At 35.4% G+C, this 22,581-nt stretch overlaps 1 protein-coding gene across 5 annotated transcripts in view; it reads right to left on the bottom strand.

Annotated features, from left to right (window-relative positions):
- Positions 1–14,169: 14,169 nt before the first annotated feature.
- Positions 14,170–22,581, bottom strand: part of NRG3 (neuregulin 3) — a gene marked incomplete at both ends in the record, with an annotated part of 1,125,058 nt that continues 1,116,646 nt past the window's right edge. For 2 of the 5 annotated variants that reach the window (XM_080695351.1, XM_080695352.1), the window contains 3 exons: positions 14,170–14,677; positions 14,917–14,988; positions 20,246–20,395. In XM_080695351.1, the coding sequence (XP_080551477.1) occupies positions 14,170–14,677; positions 14,917–14,988; positions 20,246–20,395 (730 nt within the window). Of the gene's footprint in view, positions 14,678–14,916; positions 14,989–20,245; positions 20,420–22,581 lie in introns of all 5 variants that reach the window. The other 3 variants (XM_080695353.1, XM_080695354.1, XM_080695350.1) reach the window with 2 other exon arrangements.

Raw genomic sequence — 22,581 nt, 5'->3', positions numbered from 1 at the left:
TAACATATTTCCTGAACATAAAAGTAAAACATAGCCAATATAAAAAAGAGCACACTGAAAACTGTGTAAAATTTGCAACCATACAGAAATAATCTGTTAATAATTCAATATTTCCTTTTAATAGTTTACATTGAAAACATTTTTCTAAAGCAATCAATTTCTTTTCAAAGCAGAGTAGTTAATAATTCAGTGCTAGTATATCTTACTTTTGTCTCATAATTGAATTAAGGGTTTATCTATTGCTACATTTTTAGGTATCTTTCCAATTCTTTTACTAGGTTTGTTTCAGTAGTAAAAAACAGAAATGAGCCCAGGGTATATGAATTTATTTCTTAAGTTATGAAATTGTCAGTCAGCTATATCCTATTAATTCAATGTAATACTGGGAATACTGCCTAGAACTATTTCAACTTTATAGGATTTAGTAGAATTTCATCATTATATAAAATATCATGATTTATTTAGCTGTCTGGCTTTATTTTTCTATTATACAGAAGACTGGAATAATACATATAGAAATGATTGTGTGATTTTTATCCATAGAACTTCTTTTAGGAAATACTACAACCAGAAAAGACAGCATCCATGTACATACTGACATTTGTTCTGTCTCTCTGTGCAGGAGCATATAATTTTCCTGCTCATGGGAATTGGTCATAATTCTATTAATATTTAATTCTTATTGAGTCTTTATGGTTTATAATTTTGTTATTTGCTACTTCTCCACAATGCACAGCACACACTGTATAGCCATCAGGGCTTGTCAAAATAACCAGTTAATGTTTGGGTGTTTACTGTTTTCTTACTTTTTAAGAACTCTTCATTTAGGATAGTAAACTTTTTAATGTAAACATTATTTCAACTTCATCATTTATATTATATTTTTATAAATGCTAATTTCAAATTTTGCTTTTGTAAATCAAATTCCTTTTGGAGTTTTCTCTTGCTCTCCTCACATTATTAAGAAGGTCTTCCCTAATTATTTCTGTGTGTGTGTGTGTGTGTGTGTGTGTGTGTGTGTTTATTTAACACATTTATGATTTTATGTAACTTTGTAGTATGAGGTATGGGCCTACATTTCCTTTTTCAAGGTAGCCAATAGCCAATACTCTAGTAACATTTTTAATGAGTTGAAATTAACTTAATTTAAAATACCCTTGATTTCTATTATTTTTATGTGTGAGTGTATTTATGAGATGCTTTACTTCTCTTTATACCTGCCTCGGCACAATTAGGTTTAATTAGGTAGTATATCTATTTAGTTATATACTAAGCTATTCCTCATTCTCTTCATACCATTTTATTTCCCTAAATGGTTTTGACTTTTTTCATCCATGTATTCTCCAAAATACCTTTAATATATCCTTCATTCAATGGCATTATATTTATGAATGAAATTACGGACTCTTGACAAGTTTAAAATACAGAATATTTTCATTAGGAGAAAAGTCATCATTATTCAGACTTCAATAATGGATGCTTGATTAGTAGTTTCCTTAGTTTTGTTTCAAGATGATGAATATTTGTGTTAATATTGCACATTGATTCTTTCTGACCTTTTACTTTCTATGTATTTATCCTATGTTATATAGAGGCCTATCACTGAAGTCACTGTCAGGAGCATTCACTTGACTTTTTAAAATTTTTTTTGTATCATTGTGATTCCTCCTTAGCCACATTTTTATTTTTCACTTTTTTTCTTATTGCTAGATATAACTTATTGCTTTAAGATCCCAAGTATGAGAGCAATCTCAGCAACTCAGTGAGATCCTGATTCAAAATAAGAATAAAATTAAGTTGGGTTGGGGTCTAGCTCAGAGGTAAAATGCCCCTGGGCTCAATCCCCAGTAAAAAAAAAAAAAAAAAAAATACATCTTCCATTAGGAAAATGATTTATTCAGTAGAAATTGAATAGTTTACCATGGAGATAAATTATATTACTGCATTCACTAACATTAAAATACTTTCAAACTGATGAAACAAATCTTATGTAGTCATGGTGATTTCTTTTGTATTATAGTAGCGTAATCCATTTGAAAGTATTTCATTTATGGTTTGTGCTTATGTATTTATAATTACATTGGATAGTCACAATATTTCCAGAGGTTCTGTTAAACATTAAGATAGTGAATTTTTCAATGTTCTTATGGAGATAAAAAAAGTTATGATTTAAATATTTATGAAAAATTGGTCTGGATATCTAATGAGAGAAATCGTTTGACTTCCTTTTTCCTTGCACACCTTATTTCCCACATGTTGGCTGCAGTATCTGATCCCACAATTAGAATCAGGTATGAGGAAATAAGAAAATGAGCAGGTACGAATTCCATCCTTTGAATGAAGCAGTCAATAAAGAACCTGAGTTTCCTCTGGTGGAGCACTTTTTTTGGAGTTGGAGAACATCTACCTTGGGCTCTGGGATGTCTTACCTGACATAGCCGATGCCTCCATAGCTGGTTACCTCCTCTAGCATCCTCCTCAGCCTTGGAACACCAGCAGGCTCTCCCTGTGGTAACTTGATTCCCAGATAGTCCTTGCCTCCCATGGAAAGGGGGGTCATGTATCTTGTCTCAGATAAGCACACCATTCATCTTCCTCGTGTTTCTGTGTACCTTCCATCTATCAGATGTCAGGCAAGGACCACCCAGAGTTTGGCCTTTCATTGTCCCCAGGATAGATGTCATGCAATCAACCAAAGATTCCCTGAATGCACTTGCACTTCTCTTAATGTGAGATGACTCCAACTTTTCTCAACTTTTCTTCATATGAAAAATGGAACACAGAATTCTGACAACTCTCTTAAAAGGAACTATGTCCTTTCAAAGTTTGCATTTTCATAGACAGGATGAGAGTAATTGCTACCATTTGCAGAAATGGCTTTACTACTTTCAGCATGTCCTTTTATAGTGTCTAAAGCTGGCTATAAAAAGAGGAACTAAGCCAGGCATGGTGGTGCATGCTTGTAATTCCAGCAATCGGGAGGCTAAGACAGGAGGATTGCAATTCGGGAACAGCCTCAGCTACTTAGTGAGGCCCTTTGCAACTCAGTGAGACCTTGCTTCAAAATTAAAAAAGATAGGGCTGGGCGTGTAGTTCGGAGGTAAATGCCCCTGGGTTCCATCGTCAGTATTGGAAAAAAAAAAAAGAAAGAAAGAAAGAAAAGAAAAAGGAAAGAAAGTGGAGCTAACATCTATTGTAGTTTTTTCAACTTTTGGGCCTTCATCAACATTTGGACAGAAAGACTCTGTGTATTTATGTGTACATAATCATATTTCATTATATTATAATTAGTAATTATACAACATATAATGAATGTATTAGTATATATTGATACATGATTATCTATTGCATATATACACACATATCAAATGTTTTACATCCATACTATTTGAACTTGGAAACTCATTTTAAATAAACAGTTCTTGAGAGGGCAGGTTTTTTGTTTCTTTCTTTCTATGAATATTTTTCCACACTTCAAATTTTCTGTGTTTTTAAGCCTTTGATTCATTTTATATTTTCTGAAGAGTCATACATTTCATCCACATTTTCAAATTAAACCGGATATAGTGCCTACAAATGGTTTCAAAAGGTCCCTATGGTGTATGTGGAGGTTTGTCTAGGGCTCATGTCTAACAGAGGACTGGGAAGAGGCCAGATGAGTCTTCCTTATTTCTTCCTATTGACCACCTGCTTGTATACAAAACCCTCCTTTCCATCCAAGCTTGTGCTTGAGAGCTTAAGGACACAAATCTGTGATTGCATTTAAGAATTTGGCACCTTAGAGGAAAGGACCAGGAGGTGCAGGCATGCTCCTCACTGCTTTTTGGCATGCTGAGGTGGGTGACCTGAGGACTCTTAATAATGCTTCTTCCTGGCACTGCTCCCTGTCATGTCTGAGATGAGAAAAAGTGATGTTGCTACTATCTAATCACTGTATTTTTGCATGTAAAATATTTAAATAACCCACAAAACTGGATGAGTTTATCCTATCCAATTCATTAGTTCTATGGTCTTCGCTCATTTCTATCACTTGTTATATCCAATCTATGGGTTTGGTAAACTGGTATGGAGATCATCCATACTTAATCTAAAAGACTGTATCCTGTTTTGGACAATGGAACTATTACTATCAGAAATTCCTCATGAAAGAAAATGATAAAGAAGCCGGGATTGGTGGCGCATGCTTGTAATCCCTGCACTTGGGAGGCTGAGACAGGAGGATCACACAGGTTCGAAGCCAGCTTCAGTTACTTAGTGAGGTTCTCAGCAACTTAGTGAGACCCTGTTTCCAAATAAAATATAAGATAGGTCTGGGAGTATAGCCCAGAGGTAGAGAGCCCCTGGTTTCTACCCCCAGTACCACCAAAATAAAAAAAAATAAATAAATAAAAGAAAAAAGAAAAGAAAAAGGAAAAGAAAAGAAAAAAGTGATAAAGAAGAGAAAGAGCATAGGCAGCATGGGCTCTGGGTTATCATCTAGTTCCTTACAATGTTTTCTCTGTGTACTCTTAGGTAAGTTTCCTAAACCTCGAAGTGCCTGAGTTTTATCTTTAAAAAGAGGATATATGTCTATCTATTTCAAGGGTTACTATGAAAATCAAATAAGTTAATATATGTATAATATTAATGCTATGCATATTATCAGTTCTTTAATGATTTGCTTTCATGTTAATGTAATTCCTTACAAGTTTCAAAGATAATAGATTCTACAAATATTTTTCTTCTTCCTCCTCAGTTATTTGAGTTGGATTGAGAAGTATGAATTTGGTCATATTTCCAGAAGTATCTTTAGAGTTTTTTAAATTTTGTTCTAATTTTCCATATTGATAAAATATTATGATTAAGGTGATCTAAAGCTACTAAAGAGAATACTTCAAAAATACATATTGTAGGAAAATCTAACACCTGTGTCTATCCATACATAGAAAAATACTAATGCCTTCAAAAGATTAATGCATGTCAATGTATATATAATATTAAATATTGACACAAGTCAAGGTAGCAAACATTTAACAATCAATTGAATAAAATATGACCTTTTCTTTTTTGGTGGCACTGGAGTTCCTGAAAGCCCTTCTACCTCTGGGATACACTCCCAGACCTATTTTTTAATATATTTTTAAAATTGGAAACAGGGTCTCTTAAACCAGCGCGGCTGGCTTCGAACCTGCACGATCCTCCTGTCTCCGCCTCCCAAGCACGGGGATTACAAGTGTGGGCCACCACGCCCGGCCTATATGACCTGTTTTAAAAGCCCTTGGAAAATATGAATGCATTTCATCCACATAATGGCTCATGTCACCAACAGACATATGTAGAGATCATTTACTGTTGGGCATAGTGTTAAATCCCTTAACAGTACATGATTTCAGGTTCACAGACAGCTTCAGAAACTTAGCAAGGCATTCTACAACTTTGTGAGACCCTGGTTTAGAAGTTGAAAAATAAAAATGAGCTGTAGATGTAGCTCAGAGATAGAATGTCTCTGAGTTCAATCTCTAGGACCAAATAAATAAATAAAGCTAATTTTAAAAAATGGATGGAAATATGCTCAAATATAAATGGTGGCTATCTCCTGGTGATTATTTTTTCTTATATACCTAATATTTGGATGTATATTTTTCTGATTTGAAAACAAAATTAAGCTTTTCTACAAGTATATACTTATTTTCAGCCCTAAACAATTACCTTTTAATTGCAATGTGTATATTACTTTTTAAAATAACTAAAAATCAAAAAGCTCCAGCAATGTTAAACTATATCTATTGTCTCTTCAAGAAAACTTGAGAAACATCTAAAATGAATTTTCCAAATAGTCATAACTCATTGATCCAGCTATACTATTTCTTGTGATGTGTAAGCCAGGAAATTGCTCAAAGGATTTTTTCTTAATCACTGAAGTTCACAGTTGCAAAGCTTATTCAATATTTAGTTACAGCTCTTTCACTCCCACCAAATATATGCACATAACTCAGACAAAAGTATTGCTTACTTACAGTTGCAAGTACTTACAGACCCCATGAAACTCATCAGTAGACCTGCAATTTCTACCCAGAAGAGAGAAAAAGTAACCTGTATTATTATATTAATTGCGGGTTACTTATATTGTGAATAAATTGAAGCAATTTGAATGCCAAATGATAGTAGGATGTCTAAATCATTAAAAACAAAACTTGAATATAGCCCTTAAATTAAATGTTTGCAAACATTATGCATTTCTATGTGACAGTATATTATTTCTTGAATCATAGCCTAAAATGGAAAGAAAAATGTTTTTAAAATGTGCTTATCAGTGGAAAATAGGAAATATGCTGGAGCAACCTTTTGTGGTTTTAGAATAGCTGAATTAATGGCCAATTATTTTATTTTTCACATTTGGAAATATATTAATTCTAGAATAAGATTAAAAAATTCAAAAGAACAAAACTGAATCATTCTTTAAATCTCTCCCTTATGGAAATGTTCATGGCCTTAGGTGCCTGTATCTACTTTTTCAATAAAGAAGGGAGTCAAAATAATCCTTGTTCATTTCTTTAATCTTGGATCTTGGATATTCTCCTATCCTATTTTTGAACAAAACAATACTAAATTTCTCAAAGTTTACATTCTTTTCAGTTATTTAGTTTCTTTAAGTGAAAAGGAGATTGCAAGTTCTTTTCTCTGTGTCTTACTTTTTAATTTAGAAAATATATCTCCATTTGATTCCATATTTGATTCAATAGTTTCTGGAATATTCATGATATGAATAATCATTGAAATTTCTCTATGAGCAAATTAGAACAGGTTAAAAGATAATTCTTTCTTTCCCCACATTTATTTTTATATTCAACACAAACTTTTATATATTTTGTGTCAAGTTGGAAAAGACAGCATAACAAATATTAATGTGTGATCTCTGTAGGCAAAAGTAATAGACAGTTGATAATTCTACAAAAGTGGAATATTGTCTAGAAAAAAAGAGTCTAGTTTACAGTGGAGGGATATGAAAAAAACACTTTATTCAAACCATTTGCCTGGATAGTTCCTAATATTTGCAGTCTTAGCTTTTACTTGATTTTTAATAAGTTAATGTTTCCCTTGAAGACTTTACAAGCATTTTTGTAATTTTTTATTCATTGTTTAAAGAGCTACCATTTGTTGTTTTTCTTTTTTGCTTTTTACATAAATGGACAATTTTGGCTTTCTCTCACAAAATGGAAATTACTGTTGTTAGAAACAATTCCAAGAGGGTTGAAAAGTCTGTTAACAATGTAAAGAAAATTAACGGGCCCTAGGCTATGTCTCTTTATGAGAAGATATTGGCTACAGTCATGAACTTTATTATCATTTACATTTGAAAGGTTTCGAGTTGATCCTTCCACCAACACAACTAAAATGAGCAAAGCTATTTTTTTCTTTCACAAAATCACATTGGTCTCTCATTAGCTGAAAATCTCCTGTTTGATAAAAGGAAAATGAGAGTTACATGCAGCAAGAATACAACCTCAGGGAATCTGGATGTTCACTTTCAGCAAAGGCTATTTGAGAAGATACAAGAGGAAAATAGTGGTCATTTTCCTCCACAGATGAAAACTTAACTGGTGCAGTCAAGATACAAATCAGTGATTAAACTGACATATTAATTTTTAATGAGTAGTATGATAGATGTCCCCTTAGAAAATGCAGATGTAATGGAAGCAAACTGTATCGCAATGGTGAGACATATATGTAATATAGTTCCCAAGGCCTTCATTCCTCATAGTAGTGGCCACCATTTTGAAATGGTTTCTTGGATGAAGATAAAGGAGATACACATAGGTTTCTTGAAACATTTTTTATCATAACCACAAGATATTACTTGGGATATTGAGGGGCATGCATGTAGATTCTTCCCATAGCCTTCTTATCCCCACAGAAGAGTGGTCACCATTTTCTAATGGCACCATAGAGAAGATACACATAAAGTCCTTGAAACAAAACTTTTATCAGAGGCAAAAGAGATTATTTTTCAGTAAATTTTTTTAAAAGAAATTGAAATTTTTCTGCTGATCATTTAGTATTTTTTTGTTTTTGCTTATATTTTTATCTTAAAATGGTCAAAAGTATGAGAACTAGGGAATTATTTTTTATTTAGACTTAAAATATACAATTGCATATCAGAAGAAATAAAAGAGAGTCAAGGCATTTTCCTCTAATTATATTTAACATATACACAGTGATCACTGGCAAATGTGAAATGTGTAGTGATTTTTAAAATGAGATTTTATATTTCCTCCATTTGCTTTCAGTTTGAACAAATGCATCTATTCTACAGATGTTTGTTGTTTACTGATAAAGACAGGATTCAAAAGTAGGCTGTGAAGAATAACTCTTAAATTTTAACCACTATACACATTCCTGTACACATTTCCTATGAAAAATGCCTGAATCCAAGGTCTTCGATGTCATTGAGTTTTAATTCACTATGTGTGCTGTGTGCCCTATATGTGCACATGTCTATAATTTTTAAAGCCCTTATATTTAATTTTATTTTTAAAAGATAGCATCAATATAGAGTGCAGTATGGTTGTGTTAGTGGTTCATCAGACCTCTAAATACATCAAAAACAAGTATACATATTATGTTTTTATTTTTTCCTAATTCAATTTGCTAAACTATTACATAGAGCCCCTATAACTTAAAAATACAATACAACTCAACTAAAATGTACTGTTCTTGATTCAAGTATTTTAACATTTCACATTGTTTTATTGAATACTAAGAAAGAAATCAGATTTGGAAGCCTTGAACTAGGCAAATTCTATATGAGAGAATCAGTGCTAGTCAGGATGATATTGAAAAAGTATATTGATATGTGAAAGATAGCAATTAAAACCAAAATTAAATCAATAACTAAATCCTGCATTTTAAAGGATCAATTATGCTTCCAAAATTAGGGTTATTATAAACCTTAATGGAAAGGTATCTCCAAAGATACTTTTCACAATTTGTTGGAGAGTTTATGTTTAATATTTTGAGGTTCAAATAGTTGAAAATATCAGTAAATATCTGATATTTTTTGTAACTAAGGAGAATATGTCTAGTGCTTCTATGAAAGGAAATTGACTTCAAGGACTCATACCTTCTCTGGAGAACCCCTAGTTGTTTCTTTCATAAGTGTTCACTGTTTTTAAAAGAATCTAAGGCAAATTTTGACCTTTAATATTCAAGCTTTGGAATTGCATATTTTCTTTGCAATCCCTTCTTTATTACCTGCCCTAAGTAAATTTACCTTAAAAATAACAACAAAAACATTCTTATATATCTCTCAATGGAAATTAAATGTGCTATTATAAATATCACTCTTATCCACAGACTGATATACGGGTTCCAACTGTGTTTGAAACATTGTGAGACAGACTTATAGCCATTAATCTTTTAAAGAGTTGTGTTGACATAATGAAGTCTGAGTTAGAATGACTAGGTATCAAGGTATTTAGTTTGGAAGGGAAGTCAAAGGTGAACTTATTTGACAAATAAGGACATGGAACTGCTCTTATGTTAAGCTAAGTTAGAAGCATTAACAAAGACAATTTTCAATATAAAGATTTTTCTATTTCATTTCCAACAGTAAGAGATTATTTCTTATCACACAATTCTTCCATAGGTAACATTATGTGTGCAATCAATACAGGTATTCATGAGAAACAATTATCAAATACTAGAAGCCTGGTCCCTATTTTATCAAGATAGTTTCTAGTCACCTTCCTGTTGTTTTCACTGGGGTATTAGCTCTCTTTTCCGACTTCCATGCACTCTGTCCTTAGGAATTCAATGGGCAACAGTCAAAGACACCTGCTTAGGCACCCTAGGAGAATTTATAGTTAAATTTATAAAATGTACATTTGAGACCATTAGACACTATAGAGATCACAATTTTTTATACCCATCATTTGCTTTTCATTTTGGAGAATATCTAGCAGAGTTTAGTCTAGGGTCTTGTGAATTTTTTAACCTAAGGATATTTCTGCTTGCCTAGGAAAGAGAAAGATCTAAACATGTCTGTGTGACCGTGATGTTGCCAAGCTGGCTGGTTCCTTAAGCCTCGGGTTCTATTGGAATTCTATGAGGCATTAGTTTGCTGTTTGTCAAATTAAGCAAAATCTACCAAAATAATGGAGCACTCAAATTTAATATACAGATATATGTATATTGTGTGTACATGTCCATATGTAATCACAGTAGGAAGCAGATTATTGAAAGAATAATGAAGATCTGAAAGAAAAAAGTTCTTCCTTTACCCTCAGTATCTCTTTAAAAGGGAAAAAAGAATGAAAAAGGAAGAGATAAAGCTTATTTAAAGGTTTGATTTCCTAGGGCAAGTTGGGATCTTTAAAACTGAGAACAGCCCAAAAACTTTGTGCTGGTCTTGCTTTGATGAAAACTGAATTTCTGAGGATGAGAGTACAAACACAGGGTAGACATGCTATCCATTGAAAACACTGTACTGAATCTATACAATTGAATAATAATAAAAAAGTATTCTTTATATATAAAATGTTTCCCGAATACCAAAAGATCAAATAAAAATCCCACCCCTCCTGCTGTGTTCCTAGGTATTCTATAGACTCATTTGAGAAATGTTTCATAGCACTTATCTCAGGTTTACAGGGCTGGAATCAAAGAGATCACCCCCCTGACACACACACACACACACACACACACACACACACACACACACTTAGGGAGTAATGATTTCCTATAGCACCATATGGCAGGATAAGTGTTGAGCAACAGCTGCATCCATCCAGTATTCTGGTGGCGACCTGGTTACTGGCAGCCTGACCTATGGTCACCATAGGCCCCAGTCAAAAGGTAGCTGCCATTCATTCCAGAAGCCAATGGATATGTTGAAGTCTCACCTTTTCCTTCTCCTTTTGGGAGGTCTGATATGTTATGCTCAAAACAGATGAAGTTGTGAAGTCCTTATAAGTATCACTCTTCCTCCTCCAGAAATTCTTTCTAGTGCCTCTTAGAACTAAATAAATTATTGAAGATATGGTAAATTTTCAGATGTGTAGTCCTTAACCCAAAGCAAGATATATATTGGGCCAATTGTGAAACATGGGACTCCTTGATGTACAGAGGGAAGAAAAAAGGAAACTTTTGATGCTAACTTTCCAACATCATTTCTACTATTTCTTATTAGCATAAGATTGGTCACAGTTTGAACAATAGCATCCCACAATGGCTACTTTAAATTTATGAGAATTATGCTTTATAAAAAATAAAAAGACTTATCAGAAAATAATTCCAAGTAAAAAATTATTGGGTGGCATTCTCTGATAAATATTGAATATGCAGCTCCCTTAATTACAAATCTCCAAATACCTTTTCACTTAATAAAGATAGGGAAATGAAACAAACCCAAATGTTTCTTGTAGGAATACACATTTCTTTATAGACATGAGCTTGAAGGTCAAAGTACTGATGGTTCCAGATATTTGCTATATTGGATAAACTGAACATCTCGATGCTATCAGAACTTGTCATCTGATGCCCAAAAAACATTTTCAGCTCAGACACTTGGCACAGGAGCTCCATATTCCAAAAGAAGACAAATAACCATTGAAGTGAAATAACCATTAGAATTCTTTATGGAAAATTTGTCTTAATTTTGGAAGGAAGTTAAGTATACCTTTAAATTTTGTATCATACTGCCAGTGAGGTGGCTGATATTCATTCTGTCTGAAGTGCACATGGAAGGAGGCTATATTATAATCACAAAATATATGATTCTACTTCATTTTTTAAAATAAGGCATTGGATCAAGACTTAAGACTCATTGACAATCTTGATTATTTTGTCTCAGTGTAAATATTAACATCAGTGATGCCCCAAAGTATATACACCCTTAATTAGGTGAATTCTGAATCAATCCTTTAGATAAGCAAATGGTAGCATCTTAGGGAAAATAAACAAGAACATGGTTGATGTCAACAGATTTGTGAGGCCTTACAGTCATCTAATAACCATGAAAAATTTCAACACAATTCCATATTGAATACTCCATTTATGAGAATTTTTAATATCCACTAAGATCATATCTGTAAATTTTTCCCAAAGATAAAATATTTTAATAAGAACTTATATGATCTAGACATTTAGAATTTTTAAGTTTTTAAACTCTGATGATATTACTGCTGTATTCAAAACAACAACAACAAACTATAAAAGGACAACTAATAGATATTACATGGCCTTCACTGAAGATAAAATAAATTTCTACCAATGTGTTTTCAACATTTGAGTCCTTGACTTTCTATTAAGCCATTTTGGAAAAAAATTAATGTTTTTTCTTTTGCCTGGATAGCTTTATGACTATTATTAATAGATGTTCACAAAGTACAATTTCAATGCATTTTCAACAGAAAAAAGTAACCTAAAACAAGAATTGTGTATTTTCATTGATTGATTTCTTTCCCATGTAATGAGTATTCCAGAAAGAAGTTTTAACCAAGATTTTTTCCCAAACTGCAGTAAAAGAAATCTTTTTATATGCTTTCAAATACTGTGCCTTTTTATTTAAAACAATGTAAACATAACAACTCAACACCACCAATAATTGGAAAAAGATTGGGTATGTGAACACTAATTTCCTTGAATGCCCCATGAAATTAAGAAAAAATAAAACACAAATCTTCAGGAGAGGTTCAGTTCACCTTAGTAGTGGTAAAAATATTGCTTTCTTCCAAATGAACATACAACACAATTTACTGTTCTTTTGGGGGCTTCTTGTGAACTGAATAGTTTGGGCTTTGCAATTTCAACACTTTATTCTTTCCATATAAACCAAAGAAGCCAGTGCCTCGGTCCACACGTGGTAGACTTGCAATAAAATCAATAGCAATGAGAATGAAGAGAAAGAAAAATGGCAATGGTCAATTTAATAATTGACTTGTGTAAATAATTTAAGTAGGTATGATTCAAAATAAACACACAACCTCCATTAATTTGCTTGGTGCTGTTGGTGTCACCGATAAGCCAAGAATTGTTCCTTTCCAAAGTATTCACATCATAAAATGGTCTACACATTGTCAAGAGTTTTATAGGACCCCACCATGCAAGTGACCTTGATTTAAGAACTCATTAACTGAACTTCATATTTAATGGAAAAATTTAAAGTGAACAGATCTAAGAGGGAATTTTTTTCTGAATTAGATTCCCTGATGTTTCAGAACAAATTTTAGCAAGCTGAATACGCACACACATGCACACACATACGCACAATGAACACGTGTGCATACAGCATCTGTGCTCCAGGGAGCAAGCCCACACACGCATATGCCCGCTCACATACAGGCACGTGTGCGTGCACACACACATGCGCACACGCGTGCGCGCGCGCACACACACACACACACACACACACACACATACTGAGAAGTGCTCCTTCAGAGCTGCTAAACGATTGCCAAGAACAACATTTCTATTAGCATGATTTTAGTGATACGACATTGTGATTTTTGTTTTTGTTTGTTTTTTGTTGTTGTTTCTTTTTCTATAGTAATTTCATACCTCTCTCTGAGATTCTGTGCTTTCAAATTTCAGAGGAGGATGGCACATAAAAGTAGCTAAGATTGCCCCGATTATCCCCTCTATCACCTGTCTTCCTTTCCATTTCAGTCTTTGTGGCATTCTTCAAAAATCAAATACAGAACACTACATTTCTTGACGTGACAACCTGTGATGAGGGTGATAAGTGAGTAGAAATTTAGGGTCGGAACTGGAGAGCCAAATGACAGGGCCGCCTGCTCATTGGCATATCCACCCTCAGGATATAGCTTGTCCCTTTGAAGCCAGGTAGCTGCCAGTGATTTTTTTTTTTTTTCATGAGGACACTGGCACTGTGGGACTAAAGGTCTAAATTGCCCACATCTTCTAAGAGCCAAAGAGGACAGTGTTAGGACTAACTGAAATTGGATTCCAAATTCTACCCAAAAGCTTTAGTGGTAAGCTTTATCCCTCCTGAAACATTTCTTTCCCTTTAAAAAAATATTTTGTTAAAAAACACTATGATATGAGGGCGATAGACTATTTGGTTTCTTCTAAGTAGATGCTCTTAAATTAATGCATATAAATAATTTGTATTTTATTTCCTCTCTTTCCTGTTGAGCAAAGCATAGAATGCACAGATCCCTATGTCTCCAGTCACTTGGTCAATGTGGAGTCTCTCTGTATTTCATTTCTTAAGACAAATTGTGCCTCTCGTTCTGATTTGGCCGTGGGACTCAAGGGGAGAAAGGCTGTGTTTTCGCTCGCGCTGTCCTCAGTTTCTACGCTGGCCAGTTCGTAGTCTTCTGACCGTCTGGCATCAGTCAGAATCCGAATCTGCTCCTGGACAGTCTCCAGCAATATTTTCACTTCCTGTTGTTCTGCTATGAAACAATCGCTCACTGGAATACTCACGTTGACAATGTCAGCAGAGTAGGAGTTTTTGCACCATTGGATGCTTTTCACTTCAGAAATCCCTGTCATTTGCATGCAGGCTTCTTCTAGACCCACTGAAGGGATGATGGGCACAGAACTGGACCTTGCAGATGCATAGCTCACCAGGTCCTTTTGATCCAAGCTATTAAAATAGGGGTCTTTTTCTCTTGAAGGCAGTTGCATATTTATTGATGCATTTTGTTGGGTTTTTACACCACTGGATGAGTACCTGAAAAAGAATCAAATCATCACACAGACTGCCTTCTGAGTGTCTTTAGAGCAATAGTCCATCCACAAAGAACTTTCCACATGCACCATCTCACTGAATCTCACAGCAACCCCATGAGACGGATAATATGCTCCCAGTTAAACAGAGAAGTCAACTGAAGCTCAGATTGGTAAGGTGACTTGCCCAAGGTCACACAGAAAATAAGTGACAGACTGAGACTCAAACCCAGATCTTCTTACTTTAAGTCCAGGGGTCTTTCAACACACCACAGCTGTATAGGCAGGTGGGGTATAGTCTTCCTGACCTCTATCCTAGAATACAAAGTAAATGGGGATTGAGCAGGTAAGTGTGGCCTTTCCATCGTGACAAACAGGAAAACCATAATGGCATTACTCCATCACTCGACCACCCTCTCAGCCCTGGCCTGGTCCAGTAGAGGTGCCATGGCCACCCTCGCTGAAGGCATCAGGATGCCTACTACTAAGCACAGAGTTTCTGAAATTCTGAGTTTGTCTGCTTACCACTACTTGTCGGTGATGCGAGTTCAGTTGTCACTAGTACTTTGCCTTATAGGAGCTGCCTTACTAGCCAGATGGTAGTAGTCTGAGGATGGTGGAAGGAACACAGGGTTCCTTGGCCTCCCTGGGATGAACGGAAGTGGGCACAGAAGGACTCCTAGCAGTCAAAAAGCTCTCCTCATGGAGTTTTGAGAGCCAAGGGGGGCAGTTTGTTGATGCAGAGAAACAGCTTGTCAAGAATGCCAACATGTCATTCCAAGTAATTTGAATATGCCAGAATCTGGCTAAATTCCTTGACTAGTCAGAGCTGGTGAGTTTTTTTTTTTCCCCCCTCTGGGCTTTCCAGTGCCAGAAAGTGAGACAGGTATACCAAAGATTTATAGAAATGTAGTTTGGGGGTTTGAATACATTTTTTTCTATTTCTTATCTTATTTAAACATTGATATTTAAACATAATTAAACAGGCTTCCCCTCCATAATAATCAATTTTATTTTCTTGTCTTACATTGTAATGTAAATAATCATATTTATACATGTAAGGCGTAATTGTGAGGAAGTGTGCTGCATATGAAATAGAAGTCTATGTGGTAGTAATGGGAGCAATTCCAAGGTCTGCCTTTCCACCAGACTGTAAGCAAAGGTATGGAACAGAAGTAGGGGTTTGTATTCCCATTCAACAAACATGTGAATACATCAGCAAATCTTCAAGGCAAGTCTTCCATTTATATCCTAATGAATACATTTGAACACAGTAGCAGCTAACACTTACATGGTGTGGCTCTACTTAATTCATTAACATTTTAAAAACTTTTGTAATTTATGCTTTTATCCTGTAACCAATGAGTAAACTATCTTAAGGGATACTCAAATGATTTGCCTCAAATTCTGTCTTTAGTAAGTGGTTGACAAAGAATTCAACCCAAGTTGTCTTGTTCTAATTGTCACTATCAAAGTGAAAGATTACTAGACTAGGTATCCTAAGGTAAACTAGAACACCTTTGGTGGGTGGATATACTTTACCCAAGCAAACTGCATAGCCCTATACAAAGAAATTCTCTGGGGAATTTTATTACTGTCTCTTTAAGAGTTATATGGCTGAAAATCTGAGTCTAAAGATCTTGATCCATGAATCAATTTTAAGAGAAGAGGGGACAACTATCAGGCTCTTGTGTTTTGTCTTGTTGGCAGGTATAAATATATAGAAAGTCAGCTTCCCAGATTCACCAATGGAACAAGCTAGAAAATATCACTTAGATAACACTGTAGTTTGCCTCAGTTTCATCAGCAGATAAAATCTAGTAAGTCTAAGTGGTAGGTACAAATTCTTACCCATCATATCAAAACTATATATAAAATGTTGAATAAATACATTGCTTTTAAAGTGTAGCCTCAGCAAGTATACAATGTGAGACGTCTGAGCACAATCAAAAGCAATTAAAACAACACTTGAAGCATTCTAATGCACCTGTGTGCTGAATTAAGGACTCAGGTGAAAAGGGGGAAATGTAGCCTACCATGAGGTCATTTCCCAAGGCAGCTTTTAGACACATGGGTGGTAATAACTGACACCTAAAATGTCCCTATAACATGGAAGTGGGATTTGAAGAAAACTCTCCTAGGATGTGATTCAGTTTCGAATCAGCCATGATCTTATGGCTCAATGCCATTACATGCATCAGAATCTTATAAATTACAGCCTCTCTTTAACTTTCTTACCAATTAAAGCAGGAAGAAAATAGAGTTCAGTCGTGCATGCCTATAAACCCAAGAAGATGAGAGGCTAAGGTAGGAGGCCAGCCTCAGGCAACTTGGTGAGATACTGTCTAAAAATAAAATATAAAAATGTGCTGTGAATATAGTGCTACTAGGTTCAATCCCAGGCACCAAGAAAAATTAAAAAAAAAAAAATAAAAGGAAGGGATGGGAAAGTAACTACCTGCTTAACAGTAATGAAGCCCTAGGTTCAATCACCAGCATTAACAACAGAAACCTAATTAGATAGTAATACCAACTTGATTACTAGGGAGAAGCAGTTCTGTGAATTTCCCGGTACTGGTAAGCCCGCAGAAGTTTAGGTGGGAATTTAGTTTCTGGATATGATCCTGACTTAGAAGATAAGCAGCATTCTATATTCCTTGAGACTTACGTGCTAATTCACTTTTTTGGCCTGTAAGCTTGTAAACTTAAATACCAGCTTACACTTCCCTTCCTTTCATCCCTTGACAAAGAAACCACAGGACATTCTGTCTGTGAATATGAATTGAAGTGTCCTTCTAACTAAGAAAGATTCCAACAATTAGCCTCTTTCTTTGGTTCTCAGTAATTCAAGGGTCAGGCCAAGGAATCCACATCTCTCTAGGTGGTTCCAAAACTCAGTTCCTGGGGCATATGGCATTAGAATGAGCTGACTACATTGGAGAAATCCACTTTTCTCTTGGAGCCAAACAATTAGATATTTCATTTACACACCATCAGAAATGAATGTATTTTTCTTTATATCCCTTTCCTGTTTAGTGGGTTACTTACTTATAAAGGCCAGAATTCACTCTCTTACATGGAACTATATATGCCACCTTGGGTTAGCCATTGGAACTCTATCTTTAATGTGTTTTTTAAAATTTTTTTTATTTAAAAATTTTTTTTGTGGTACTGGGGTTTCTGGAAGCCCTTCTACCGCTGGTCTACACTCCCAGACCTATTTTATATTTTTATTTGGAAACAGGGTCTCTTAAGCCAGCACAGCTGGCTTTGAACCTGCGCGATCCTCCTGTCTCTGCCTCCCAAACGTGGGGATTACAAGCATGCACCACCATGCCCAGCAATTTTTTTTTTTTTTGGTGGTACTAGGGGTAGAACCCAGGGGCTTTTCTACCTCCGGGCTATACTCCCAGACCTATTTTATACTTTATTTGGAAACAGGGTCTCACTGAGTTGCTGAGAGTCTCACTAAGTAGCTGAGGCTGGCTTTGAACCTGTGTGATCCTCCTGTCTCAGCCTCCCATTCCCAAGCGGGGGAATTACAAGCATGCACCACCACGCCTGGCTTTTTTTTTTTTTTTAATAATCACTGTAATAGTTTAAGAGGCTGGAGAGATGTTTTAGGAACTCAGTATATTTTGGATCCCACCTATGTTTAAGGTCTGACTACATTTGCAATTCCATTTTTTTTCTGTCTAGCCTGTGAACATAATAGACTTGACTTCCCTGACATAACCCAGTTCAAATCTGGGTAAGCCATTACTGTGGCCATCACTGATCAGGGCTAAGATGCCTTACTCTTGCCCCAGCTTTGCTAAGGAGAGAAGCCACATACCCTGGAAACCTAGCTAGCAGACAGCAAGCCCATGCTTGGTAAATAAGCAGCAGATGGCTGGTGGCTCTTGCAAATCCATTCACTCCCCTCCAGGCTAAGGCCAGATTTGAAGAGGGCCTTTAGCTGTGAAATTCTATTACCAATCCCATTTCCAGTCCAGAGAGACAGTCAGTCCCCCAGGAGTGGAAAATAGCTGTTTTTAAGAACTGAGAATGAGATTGCTCCCTGAGATTCATTGTGCTGAGCACATAGTAACTTAGACTTAGAGTCACCATTTATCAACATTGGGTGCATATCACACACAGGAAAATACATGTGGCCAGCCAGCTGGAGATAATAATCCCAACCAATGGTGACTGAATAAAAACAAAATCACCACTGGGCAGACACTAAGTGTGAGTCTCCCAGGAGGCAAAAGACACTGCACTGCCTGAACATTCAGTGGGGCTCCCTGAGCCCTGGAAAATATGCAAACATTTCACTGAGTCTGACATGGGTTCAGAGTATCCTCATGCCTGGAACATGAGGAATTAAAGACAGCATGGATGAGTTTTCTGTCCACTCACAGAATCTCTGAAGTTGATTTTCCCTCATTCATTTTCATTCGCTCTAAGAAAAAAAGAAGCGTGTGTATGTGTATAAAAAAAAATTCCTAAGAAGCTCATTAGTGATTTATAAGGAAAAGCAATAATGAAACATTATCGATTATGATTACAAAATAATGTAAGCCCCCTTTTCATAGATAAGGCTGAGAAAAGTACAAACTATTTCTTAACTTGTATTATACATTTTGGACAACTTGGCTGTTATGTTGTATTTGCAACTGTCACCCTAAATTGGTACAAAATGCATTTTACAGTCCATTTGGAATTGCTTCAAAATTATAAAACCTGGCCACAGGCTACTTATGTCCTATCTTGTAGTCTGCTTGAAGAAATGTGTTGCCGAGTTTTGTCAAACAGGGCACTGCTCTATCTAGCCCAAGCTCAGAAGAAAAGAGAGATGTAATGCTCTGTTGGAACGCCCACCTGCTTTGCTCTTTAGTTTGATACAGACAAGCTGAAAAAGTCACCTAGGCCAAAACAGCATAGAAACTCAGCCTGGCTTATTCAAGAAGGATAAAAACTAAAGGCAACAAGGACCGGGCTTTAGTGATGAAATTGATTCTTAGAATTTCTGGAATAAACACTGATTTCACTGAGTTCCATAAATGAACTGTGACTTTTATGCTCTTAAACTGACCTAAATTCCCCATTCAAGACTGCATCAGGGGAGAAGATACGTGTGTGTGTGTGTGTGTGTGTGTGTGTGTGTGTGTGTGTGTGTGTGTTATAGATTATTGTTTAGGGCATTGTCCACAATACTGATCAGAAATTTAAGTATTTATTTTCTAAGTGTATGATGAATGAAGAAAGATTCTAATCCTCCTAAGAAACCTCTATTATTATTTTTATCAAACATATTTTCAGTTGTTTTAACCCCTATATAATAACATATTTGCCTAGATATCTACACTTATTTTCTTCCTGGTGTTCTATTTCCTTCAATATAACATCTTCCTAATACCTATTTCCATAATACTTATTCTTTTAAATTGAGCCACCTATGTGAAACAAAGATGGAAGTAAGTATAAATAGCCAGTTAGCAAAGAAATCAGTAAATGTGTAACCCAATTTAAAGTGATAGCACTCATATCACCTTCCCTCAAAAGCAATTCCATTGCTTTTAAGACATACCCTTGGCAAGGTATCATATCCTGGTCTGGGATCCTTGATTCTTCAAGTTGTTGATATGCTGGTCCCACGATTCCACCCAGCCTACTTCGAGGTGAGGGGGGTGTCCTTCTGAAGGCATTCCTATGAAGCATCCCACTCCTTTGTCCTGGGCTGCAGCAAGAGGAGAGACTCCTTCTGGGTTGAAAATAAAGAACCAACAAAACCAAAGAGATAATAGCAATAACCTCCAGGCAACTGCTCAAACTTCTCAAACATTACATCTACACCCAGGACCCTCCAGGGCAGGGGCATCAGTGAGGATGGTAGATGTGCTGGATGAGATCAGGAGTTGCTCAGTTGCCTTTGGAGACAGAGAAGGTGGTCATTTTTGTTTGTTTGTTTGTTTGGTTTGATTTTTTTTTTCCGTTCTGACACTCCTGTTTAGAGAACCACTGGTTAAAGTAATCGCAGCTTTCCAGCCAGAGATAAGAGATGGGCTTAAATAAGTCTCAAGATTCCTATTCCCATCCACCTTGATTATCCAAGTCAGAGGAGCTGTCTCTCTAGTTAGAATAAAAATGGCCTTATTAGACACTGACAAGAACTAAACAGGAAGCCCAGAAGGGATTTTTAGAGAGATTTTCACTTCTTAGTGATAGAATAAACAAACCTTACTTTAATTGGCATTCTTCCCTTAACATATGTGCTAAATTCTCAGTACACAATCGCAGATTTTCATCAGTCTTGTGAAACTATTTTTCTTCTTTTGCGTTTGATACAAAAGGAATAAGTGATGTAGATCATAAGCCTTAACCAAAGGATATCCCCAGATGTAATACAATAATGATATAAAAAGGGCTGGGGAATATAGCTCAGTGTTAGAACACTTGCCTTGCATGAGTGAGGCCTTGGGTTTGATCCCCAGAATATCCTCAAAATTCAGTTGCTAATTTGATTCATTACCTCTTCCATATTTACTCCCAAATCTTCCCCACTAAATTATCCCCAAATGCAATGATGAGAACTTGTGTTAATGAGTACATGATTCATGAGAGGCTAGTTTTTTCTGGTCAAACTTTTTTGGCCATGTGTAGATAATAGGTGAACTAAGAATTGTGTGCTTAATCTACATTAAATTGAAAACTATCAATACAATCATAAAGACAAAGATAAAAAAAAATTCTCAGAATTTCAACAAATCTATCAGGTTCTAAAGGGGACCAGTTTGCCAAAAGAACTGTAATCATACCATTATACTATTTGGGTTCTGTCACTTTTCTCTTGTCCCCCATCAATATTACTGTTATTTCTATTTGATAAATATAAAACAAATCTTTGAAAATATAATTAAAAGTAAGACTTGGAGAACTTGATGTTCCAGTTCTGGTAGCCATGTTTCAGGTTTTGACAAGATTACTGATCAAATTTTATGTCAATCAGGACAACACTTCCTAAATCTTAGAAACATCAGTATCATGCTTAAGTATTTTCACAGGATTGCTCTGGAGGTTAAAGGGCATGAAGTAGCAATGTGTCTAAGGAGGCTGATGCGTCATGAGTGCTCAGCTGAATGAGTCCTCTTGCTCCTCTGCTACAACCAGAAATGGAAAAGTTCATTCTAATCACTGAATTCCCCGAACTCGTCTCTACAGTAACCCTTCATTGGTGCATTCTCTCAGCAAGTTAGGTTGCCAAAATGTGCAATGAAGATGGCATGTTCTCATTGATTTATCTTTTGAACAGGTGGTTTTTTTTTGTTTTGTTTTGTTTTGTTTTTTGCCTAAACATTGGAAATAATGTCTTTGACTTAATAGCTTTGTTTTGTAAATAATTTATTCAATGAGTCATATTTTCAGCGCACAAAAAGAAATTATTTATAGCTTGCCAAGCTGTCATAATAACAATGTCTACCAGTATGAAGTAGTGACCCATCTTAAAAACAGGTCTATACCTATGATCAATCAACTATTTAGGCCTTCTAACCTGGTAGCATTCAGGAAGTATTGAAGTAGCTTATGGAATGTATAAATCAGTGACCAGGCTATCAATCATGAAAACGTTTATATCTATTGCATGTTTTACAAAACAAAAGCTATAATATATTAAAATGATTATATTCAAAGTTCTAAAAGCACTTTATAAATCAACCCTTACCTATCTATCAGGACACATGTATGATAACAAATACTGCATTGTCACTGCACTGGACAAAAAGGAAGTTCTCCTAAAGCATGTCCTTACTAAATCTATGAATGACTCTGAAAAGCCAGATTAGAAGCCAGGAACAGGTGGGAGCCCAAAACAAATCAGAGCTTATTGATATAAGCCAAGCATATATCAATCCTGAGTCATAGCTA

Source organism: Muscardinus avellanarius (assembly GCF_963383645.1).
Source record: "Muscardinus avellanarius genome assembly, chromosome: 4".
Classification (NCBI taxonomy): domain Eukaryota; kingdom Metazoa; phylum Chordata; class Mammalia; order Rodentia; family Gliridae; genus Muscardinus; species Muscardinus avellanarius.
Note: the sequence above shows the minus strand (reverse complement) of the source record. Positions and strands in the feature narration are given on the sequence as shown.